The sequence below is a fragment of the Carassius gibelio genome, chromosome B24 (genome assembly GCF_023724105.1).
Source record: "Carassius gibelio isolate Cgi1373 ecotype wild population from Czech Republic chromosome B24, carGib1.2-hapl.c, whole genome shotgun sequence".
NCBI classification, from domain to species: domain Eukaryota; kingdom Metazoa; phylum Chordata; class Actinopteri; order Cypriniformes; family Cyprinidae; genus Carassius; species Carassius gibelio.
Window position 1 is genome coordinate 9,017,174 of NC_068419.1, and position 10,565 is coordinate 9,027,738.

At 36.1% G+C, this 10,565-nt stretch overlaps 2 protein-coding genes and 1 non-coding gene across 3 annotated transcripts in view; 1 reads left to right on the plus strand and 2 right to left on the minus strand.

The window, feature by feature from the left end:
* The window catches only part of pola1 (polymerase (DNA directed), alpha 1), a 52,105-nt gene extending 51,847 nt beyond the window's left edge, over positions 1–258 (minus strand). Inside the window, exon 1 of the mRNA XM_052596018.1 lies at positions 51–258. Coding sequence (XP_052451978.1) covers positions 51–99 — 49 coding nt within the window. The 5' untranslated portion in view covers positions 100–258. The remainder of the gene's footprint in view (positions 1–50) is intronic.
* A 736-nt stretch (positions 259–994) lies between these two features.
* trnar-ucu (transfer RNA arginine (anticodon UCU)) lies at positions 995–1,084 on the minus strand. The gene is given in 2 exon segments: positions 995–1,030; positions 1,048–1,084. It is a non-coding gene; the product is annotated as a tRNA-Arg (tRNA).
* Positions 1,085–1,315: 231 nt separating this feature from the next.
* On the plus strand, positions 1,316–2,688 carry rrs1 (ribosome biogenesis regulator 1 homolog). Its single transcript, XM_052596753.1, has one exon. The coding sequence runs from the start codon at positions 1,362–1,364 to the stop codon at positions 2,400–2,402; it is 1,041 nt and encodes a 346-aa protein (XP_052452713.1). The 5' UTR covers positions 1,316–1,361; the 3' UTR covers positions 2,403–2,688.
* The last annotated feature ends 7,877 nt before the right edge of the window (positions 2,689–10,565 follow it).

Consider the following 10,565-nt stretch of genomic DNA (forward strand, 5'->3'; position numbering starts at 1 on the left):
CATTTTTATTCTAAAAGCTAATAAATACTGAGCACTGTGAACACGCTCACCACAATCTCCACCGTCCATGTCTTTATCAGGAGTTGAGACAGGAGCCATTAATATAAACGAGTGCCTGATGCGAGGTAAAAGTACAGTCGTCTTGAGAAGCGTCGAGCCAAAACAAGAGATTCCGCGCCAAAGTGTCTTCCCGGGGAAACTCGAGCAGCGGATATGACGACATCAGCAGCAGCCGTCCAATCTGAACCTGTTCAAAGATCCGAGTTGTTTAGACAAACATGATTCACTTTGTTTTTAGACCACATATTAATTTACGAAGGTTTGAGACTTAGTTTTTTTTTTTTTATTTAAAGTTACAAATCACTTCATCTGTATAATGGGAAAAATAATTAAGCAATTGCATGCAGTTGCCAAAAAACAATGGAACATATTTTTATTTGAGATATATATATATCTTTTTTTTCTTTTTGACAGAGTGGCCTCTAAAGCACCTGACAAACATAACAAACACAAGTACAAAACACAATCAGTTTAATACACGACAGTAAACCAAGTGTGAAAATGAACTAAATATGAACCAAATTATACGAAATAATAAATTATAACACTAAATAACATGAAACTATTTTCTATTTAAACGTCTCTATTCAGAAATTAAATATTTACAATATGTTTTTTGTTGATCTTACATAAATAAAACCATTTTTGTCGACCTACTACCTCTATGTATGTTATTGTTCTTCAAAGAAAACGTTAAATAATCACCCTAACATATTCACATAGCAGTGATAAATATTAACATAAATTTAATATTTGATCGTAAGTATCGAAAATAACGCCCCATAGCTTTAAAACACATATGTTCAGTTCATCTATAAGATTCACATATTCTCGGAGTGAATCACTGAACCGTGTTTGGTTGAATCGTATCCCTGAACACTCAAGGTAACTTATGGCTTATGGCCACTTTTATCGTTTCTAAAAACAAAAACTTCGACTCTGGTGGGACTCGAACCCACAACCTTTGAATGACCTCGTTCATCAACCTAGAAGTCCAATGCGCTATCCATTGCGCCACAGAGCCGATAGGACGTCCTGCAACCATATCGGTACTAGTTCCTACCTCCGAAGTTTTCTAGACTACTTTATCTTATCATAATAATACATAGACACTATTATATTAGAAATTATTGTTTTTCTACAACTTTAAGCTTAAAAACATATTATACTTTTATTTGATTAAATATTTTCTTTTTTTATTTTATTTTATTAGTAGGTTGTCAGGTCTTTTATTTTGAAATGAAGTACTTCCGCTTTTGGCAGCACATGTTGGGAAACCACGTTGTGTCTTTAGAACCAAAATGGCTTCGTGCAGCGTTGAAGACGTGCTCGCTAAAGCCGAAAGAGACGAGGCTGAAAAGCTAAAAGGTATTACAGTAAACAAAGAGCTAGACCTTGAATTTGACCCGGGTAATTTGCTTGCGTTTGATAAGAACCGGATAGATACTCGGGAATTTAAAGACGGCAAACGGGAAGACTTTCTCCGCTCACTGGCGAGAGATAACACTCAACTCCTCATCAACGAGATATGGAAACTTCCAACAGAAAGAGTTGAAGAAGTCATCGTCGCAAAGCTACCAGAGCCAACCACTCTATTACCCAGAGAAAAGCCTGCTCCAAAACCAAAGCCTCCTACAAAATGGGAACAGTTTGCCAAACTGAAAGGCATTCAGAAGAAAAAGAAGACCAACTTGGTCTGGGATGAAGTCCATAAGGAATGGAAGAGGCGATGGGGATACAAACGTGCCAAAGATGACACCAAGGAATGGTTGATCGAGGTCCCAGAGAAAGCAGATCCCAATGAGGACCAGTTTGCTAAAAAGAATAAAGCCAAGAAAGAGCGTGTGGCCAGGAATGAGTACAACAGACTCAAGAACATCGCCCGAGCTCAGAAGATCAAGGTGCCAGGCATGGGACTCGCACCCACCCCTAAGCAGTCCAAAGCAGAGCTGGCACAGGCGGTCAATATCGCCAAGATCTCCACGGCCTCTGTTGGGAAATTCCAGGATAACCTACCCAAGGAGAAGAAGCCTAAAAATACTGGGAAAAGGAGAAAGTTCCAGCCTCTTATTGGTGACTTTAGTAGTGAGAAACAGAAACAGCTGGATTTACTGAAAGTGATGGACAGCAAGAAGCCACGACTTGACATCACCAAAGCTGTGAATAAGCAAATGAGGGAAGAGGATATGGAAGCGAGGCAAAAGAATAAGAAAGACTTTGGAAAGAAGGGACAACGGGGAAAGATGTCTGGTAAAGGAAAAGGAAAGGCTGGTGGAAAGGGAAAGGGTCAGGGTCCTAAAGGCAAAGGACGGAAACCTCAAATGAAGCAAGGAAAGAGATAGAATCTTCAGCAGTGTGCTGCTTATATATATTGTAAAATCCTATATATATTGTATACATGATGTTGACCTGTCATGTGTCTCATAGAGCCATAACTTAGTGCTGGATTGATTCTGTACAATATGTGGTTGCACTCTGGTGTTCAGACTTTTACAGTGTTTATAAATAGCATGGATGTAATGCTGGACTGAAAATAATTGGGATCTGTTTTTTACACAAATCTTTGATTTAATATTGACAACTGTTATTCACATAAGTGATTTCACAATAAATTCAAATCATCTCTGGTATGTCGTCTGTTCTTGGTTCAGATAGATTATATGTCATATTTCACTCGAAAAGAAAAGCAAAAATGTATACATGTATACTACTATCAAACATTAGCTTCCTTTATGTATAAATAATTAGCTTTTTTAATTGTATTATATAGCAAAAAAATATAGATGTACTTAATGTTCATATAAAACGTGCAAAACAATTAAGCTCCTATTTATTGCATTTGTTCATTTCTAGACAATTTTACATTATGCAGAATGGAATTAGTTTCAGGCTGTTGGTATTGAACAATGCTGCCATCTAGAGGTACATTTATGTAATACGTCTAAATATGTTTAATTTATCTAGTTTTTCATTAACTGAAAAAGTTAAAATTCATAAAGTAATAATAAATGTACTACAACAATGTTCTCTGCATGGTTTAGCCATATTATTTGAAACTACCCCTAAACATTTGTTTGGATTAGTTATTCTTGATAGTAAGTGTGTCACTATATGGAGTAATTTAATGTGAATGAAATGACCTTAAATACTCTCACCCATCCACTGAGTGAGGAACAAGACACCATATGTGCAGAATATTGATGCGTCTGCAGAGTTGGTGGCTCTTTCTAAACAAATTAATAACCATTTCATGAATTGATGGATGGTGTTTGACCACAGACACTATCTCAGATCAGCTGGGGGGGGGGGGGGGGGGGTTGGGAGGGGAAGTGCCCATCTGTTGACTGCTATCATTAATCAAACAATCACATTACAAATACCCCACGCCAATGGACAGAAATATAGGGCACACTTTATGTCAAAAACAATTAGCAATGCTGTGCTAAGAATGCGAGGTGTTTACTGATACACCATGTGAGATTAGCATACAAATGTTGTAAAAGGCTCAAAACCACCAGTTGATTTTATTTATTTGAAACGATCTGTTTAGTACTCCACTCAAAACACAGTGTATCTCACAAACATGCTGAATGCAACAGCTCATTTATTTAGTCATATATTTATATGGACGGTTAGATCTTTTTTTATTACAAAGTAATCTTAATTGAAAATTTATTTCTGAGCTATCACTTATGTAATTAATAATCTGTCCACCAGATGGTGTTAACACAGCGACGAGCAGAGACTCAGTGACGGTGACGTCATTGGTATGGTGGTACGCGCGCGCGAGTTGAGTCATGACGAACATATGTGACCCTGGAGCACAAAACCGGTCATTAGGGTCATTTTTTTATTTACATTTTTTTAAATATCTTTTTTGGAAAACGTATTTATTCATTCTCTCAGATGAAACTTTCAGATGAATAAATAAGTTTCTGCCTTTAAAGTTGTTCAAATGAATTCTTTGCAATGCATATTAGGCTACTAATCAAAAATCAGTTTTGATATATTCACAGTAGGATATATCTTCAAAATATCTTCATGGAACATGATCTTTACTTATTATACTATACATTTTTTGAAAAATCAATAATTTTGATATACACAATATATTGTTGGCTATTGATGTGACTGTTTTTGTTGTCCAGGGTTGTATATAAGCTCAGATAGTGCCACAAAAGCAACATTTCATACACTATATTCCTTCTGGAGCACATTTTTTATACAAAGTGGAGCATTTTAGGACAACACAAAAATAATCTGATTATTTTTGTGATTTAGCTTTTGTTTATGTTTCTAGAAGGATGAGTTCATGGCTGAGGTTTACAACAGCTTAAGTTCAAACCAGGCCGGGACTATAGTGATCCTGGGGGAGGGCATGGGGTGAATTTGTCATCATACATAATGAGTCTGCAAATAACAGATCTTTACGCCCGTCGACCCCCACCGACATACACGGGCAGCTGCTCCCCCTCCCAGCATCACACTCCCTAAACAGGTGGCTCACTGCACATTAACTAACAATGCACACAGATAGAACACCAGGCCTGATCAATTCTTACACAATGAACCCTCCCTGATGGCTTGTATTGAATTTTATATACTGCCAGTCAAAAGTCTGGAATAAAGATTTTTATTTGTTTGTTTGTTTTGTTGAAAAAAAGTGTCTTATTCATACCAAGGCTGCATTTATTTGATGAAAATGCAGTTTAAAAATAGAATGAAATATTATTACCATTTAAAAACCTGTTTTCTATTTTTATTTATTTTTCTATGAAAGGCATTCTGATGGCAAAGCTGTATTTTCTGCAGCCATATCTCAGTGTCATATAAAAATTATTGCTGTATTGGTGCACAATTATCAATTATTGTTAATTATTATTTCTAAAGGATCATGTGACAATGAAGACTGGAGTAATGGCTTAGCCTGCTTTACCTTACAGTAATATATATATATATATATATATATATATATATATATATATATAAATCTTAAAAAGTATTAAATTATATAAAAAAAAGAAAATACATTACAATAGAAAACAATTATTTTAAATGTAAGAATGTTTTACTGTAAGTTTATGTTTTTACTATATTTTTAATCAAATAAATGCAGCTTTATAAGAGACTTTTTTCAAAAACATTTAAACATCTTAATTATTCCAAACTCTTAAATGGTAGTATATAAACCGAGCATGGAAACATTTTTATATACAGTTCCTCATTTGATATAAAGTCTTTTCATGCCATTTCTCAGCCAATAAAACAACACTGCCAGTGCAATTTCACACTTTTCACCAGCGTGCATTCCTGTGTGGTGACTCTCTGGGTTCGAAGGGGTTGTGGAGATCCTGTTTTGAGCAGTCAAGGTGTTGCAGATTAAACCTCGCTGTGGTCCTTTGATTGGTGATGGTCCCGAACCAGTGCTGAACAGCCTGTCACTTGTCTCCCCTCATCAATGAGCTGGAATCTGGGTCATCGGGAATAAACAGGGCCTTTGTGCTTGTTGTTTCCTCTTTGTGTTCCCCAGCAGAGGCCGGCTACAAGTCCCCTGGGAGGGACGAAATGGAGGAGGGTGCTTTCCTGGCGCTCACGCGTGAGGCCCAGGCACACAGCTCTCCCAACTTGCTCCAGAGGATCTTGTCCAAGCACTAAAGGAATAGCCACTGCCATGGGGCCACCAATGGGGCTTTTGATGCTGAATGAATGACTCTTCCTTTACAGAGGGCATAGGAGAAGTAGTAAAGTAGCTGTTTTAGATTGGGTATTTGTATTCTTAACTAATTATCAACCCTGTGATACTATATTGGGGGAGACTGGAGGCACACATTTTCCTTCAGAATTCAAAGACTACATGTCTTATTTTCATATAAGGAGCATGTATTTATGTACCAAAGGTAACAGCGTTATATTTTTTTTGCATTTGGATAGAACTGATCTTAATATTTAGTATTTAATTAATTAAGTAGTCATAATATTACAAGCTGAAAGTAGTTGGGGTAATTGTAACACTAGATGAAAAAATACTTAATATCAATAAATGCGCACCTCAAAATAGTCCGTTTATTGCTCAATAATATTTTAATTATATTAATAATACTGTCAGATTGTAACCAAAATACTAAATGGTAAAAACAAATCTAAATATTTAAATAATACTGCATTAATGTTTATTAAGGATTTGGTCTTTAAATTCAGGCATAAACAGTGTTATAATTGCACTTGATATGTCCTAGTCATGATAAATAATATTGTACAACTTCCAGTAAAATAAATACTTAGTATTATTTTTAATTTGTTAATATTAATAACATTTTAATAACACTATGATTCTTTCTTTTTCCTGAAAACCAGGAAGATAATATAAATTTAGGTTTTAAATCGAAGTCATCAAAACTTTAGGCCATATTTCTTGTAAAACACACTCCAATAATCTTAATTTTTATAGTACGCATTGGTTACATTGTGCATTTATATATTGACAAAAAATATATATATTTATTGGTGTAAGTAAAATTTAAGAGCTAAAAAAACAAAACAAATTTTTCTTCCCTTGTTGCTGTGTAGTGGCACAGAAAAAGTCTGATCAATAAACATGTCAAACTCGTCAACCACTAACATTTTAATGTAACAATAATTATCTTCCGATAGACCAGTCTGGCTGCTTTTCTAGAACAGCCGCCAAATCCAATCCCTGTACTTTAGTTTGAAATGAAGTACTCATCATGCACGCCATATATTATAAGATTAACTTTTTGCTCTACTGTTTCCTTTGAATCAGATCAGCCCCAGTAACTGACTTCTCTCACTTTTTAGCTTAATAAGATGCCTTGGCCATCTGCTATGCTTGGCTTACTGGTCACAATGACTTCAGCTTTCTCCTGGACCCTTATGCAGGGCTCTTATGGAACCTTATTAACCCTAATCCACTGATGCAGTGACTGTTGATGTCATATTGATATGCTACTGCACTTCAGAACTTTTAAAACTGCTGACTTTATTTCTTACAATTGCGTGGTAATATCTCATAATTTTGTAATTCTGAATTCTCAGTATTGTTTATATCTTGTTCGTTTATATCTTGCAATTCTTAATTTTGCATTTTGTGTACATAATGTGATTTTGTACACTCATATAAATTGAATGTACCAAACCACAAGGAAAATGCATGCTGTGATATAGAGAGTTACTTTTGTGCATAATTCCAAGATAAATAAAGTCAGAATTGTAAAATAAAAAGTCACAATAACCTTTTTTTATCTTTTTATTTTGTGACAGAAACAGGCTTCCATTCTAGGCTAAACTGTGTGTGCAGCAGAAACATTCATACAAACATTGTATATGAAGCCCGGCACACTAGGCCTCTGTTTGAGACTGGTGTCAGCCAGGGCCCCTTTTGCTCTTGAAACTCAAAAATCACCCATCTAAATGAGCTTTTTATAGCTCCAGCTTCTACTGTATAGCTATGTGCCTGGCCAGCTCAGTGTCCAAACTCTCAGCAGTCAGCCAGTCATAACCAGTGGAAAGACTGACCTATATTAATAGGCACCTTTGGCAGTGGAGCACCACGCCTGGGTTTCCCGCCTGAACTGAGGGTGCCTGCCAGATGACTGGGTCTGTCACTGCTGCGATAGCCTACCATCTGCTGTCTACTGCACACAATGGCAGGCAATGTGCACACAGACCCAAGGGAGGGGCTTCATGGGATGGCTCTGTACAACATGCTGCACTGGGGCACCTCTAAACACACACACACACACAAATGCAAAGTGTGCATTGTTCTAGTCCCACTTGTAAGATTATATATTTACAGGAAATGTAGGGAAAAGGTGGTGTGCATTCAGTTTTTCATCAAATATTATGTCATATTAACGTTTGATGAACCCAATTTGCCCAATTTTCTTTAATTATTTATTCACCCTCATGTGGTTCCATACCTGTATGATTTTCTTTCCTCTTTAGAACATATAAGATATTTGACGAAATGTCTCTGTTCTTTTGTCTATACAGTGGATAACCAAATTGGCTTGGTAACCAACATTATTCATAAGAAAGTCAGACAACAGTTTTGGAACAACATGAGAGTGAGTAAAATGCTAGAATTATCACTTTTGGGTAAACTATCCCTTACACAAAAGTACACAGAAATTGCATAATTTTGCACACATGACTTCAAAATTACAAAAACAGCCAGTGAGTCGGATGTTGATTCAGTAAACTGAGATTCAGTGTATTTCTCCAGTGAAGGATTCGGCAAGCGGGAACTCATAAGTTTGCTGGGCTTTTTTTTTTAGTGATTCATTAAAAGAACCAACTCAAAAGAGTTGTTTGTTCATGATTCGAATGAGATTGACTGAGCTGCATTATTGATCCATTAAAAAGAACCAGTTAATTTACTTGCAAATCTGAACATTTTTGTTTTCGTCATTATTTATACATGTATTGTATACTCATTAATAACGACCGAAAATTCACATTGACTCTGGTAATTATAAAAAAATTTAGATCATTTGTTTTTGTTTTTTTTTGTCGCTGAAGATTCACAAGAAGAGGTAGTTATTGAATTTCCATGACTTTTCACTCGTTTGTTTTTAATTGGATACTTATTTTTAAAGATCAGTATTCTCTATATAAATAAATTAATTAATATAATATATAAATAAATTATAATATACAGTCATGTGAAAAAGTTAGGACACCCTCTTGAATTCCATGGTTTTGCTGCTGTGCTTGGGATCATTGTCCTGTTGCATGATCTAATACTGGCCCAGCTTTAGCTGTTGGACAGATGTCCTCACATATGACTCAATACTTTGGTATACAGAGGAGTTCATGGTCGATTCAGTGACTGAGATGCCCAGATCCTGTGGCTAAAAAACAAGCCCATAATCATCAGCCCTCCACCAGCATGCTTGACTTTTGATATGTGGTGTTTGTGCTCAAAAATGCTGCTGTGCATTATGGCCAAACATCTCCAATTTGGTCTCATCTGTTCAAAGGACATTGTACTTAAAGTTGTATGGTTTGCTCAGATGCAACTTTGCAGATCTACTGTTGACCTGTCCATAAAGCCTATAAAAAATTTGTCTTATTGTATTTCACAATACTTCAGCATGTTATTCTTACAAAGTAAAGGGAATGTTTCAGGATTTTTTTTACCCAAGCAAAGTCTTAATTCTTAATTATTTTGCAGTTAATGTTTCTTTTCTTCTCCACCTTTTTTTTAAAATGCTGATCTCAATGTCCCAGTGAGCATTTTGCTGTCCAGTGGTCATGTCTTTACTTTGCAATTTCTGTATTGCATTAATTTAGAATATTTCTCATGGGGTTTTAATAACTTTTGACCTTTCAGTCTTTTTTGGCTAATTTTATCTGTAAAAGAAAACATGCATAATAATTCTGCACACCCGAATATAATGAGTTTTTCACTTCGAGCCTTCATGGACACTTATATATCCCTTATAAATGATTAAATACAAAAATAATAGTAGTTATTAAGTAATTATTGTAAGATTGATGTGGTTTGGAATTGGTGAAACGTGCTTGGAAAAAAAAATATGACCAGAATATCAGCTTGCCTAATATATATATATAATTAATCCATATGTTCCCAGTGTTTTTCAGAACTTGTTGCTTTTGTCTCTTCCTTGAAACATCCAAAATACATAATGCCATCACAAATAGCACACATATCCATTACAGTAATTTTATAAGTTGGCTAGTAAATGAGTAAAGCAGAGTAATTTTTTCTACTTGTAGACCAATAACAACCTAAAGATTAAAGTTCTTTCTAAATTTACACATCACTGTCAAAAAATACAACAGGTGTTTGTTTTGGGTTGAGCCAAAATGGATTCAGTAGCCATCAAGCACTCAGTGCACTGTACAAAAGCCAACCAATTTATCCCCAATGGGCCTTTGACATCTCTCAAGCCTGCATTGACCATCTGAAAAATACAATAGCAAAGTGTTCTCCAAATTTGAAAGAAATATATAAGAGCACATGTGTTATAGGCTTGTAATGGCCGTCAGCAGCAGAAGGCATGTCAGTGGGGCCTTGCGCCCCTCTATTCAGGGGAAATTGAGTGAATGGGCCTGCAAAACCAACAGACATACAGAACAATAGAGCCAAAAGACATTATTTCATGGGCGAGTGGGCCTCTTTAAAGAGAGCAGCTGACCTGTGGAGAGCTGTGTTGTTCAGGGAGGGTGTGAGTCCACAGACCCCAAGGGCAGAGATTGCAGCACCCCACGGCCCAGTGACAGCAGATAGCATCAACTCAAGAGACCTCAACTTCCATTACCACTGTAAACACCTGGCTTTCAGAAGAGAACAGGACTCTGCAAGGTCTTTCGCAGTGTGACATGACAGAGTAGGTGATTATTAGCCAAAAAATTAGGTCTTAGGAAGGGTGGAAGAGGTGTCAGTCAAAAAGCTAAATACTGTTCGAATTAGTTTCAGAGAATAAGCCACAACCTCTAAAGAAAAAAACATAAGTGGCACA

Coding starts and splice junctions, on each gene's coding strand:
- rrs1 (XM_052596753.1), top strand. CDS start 1,362: ATGGCTTCGTGCAGCGTTGAAGACGTGCTCGCTAAAGCCGAAAGAGAC.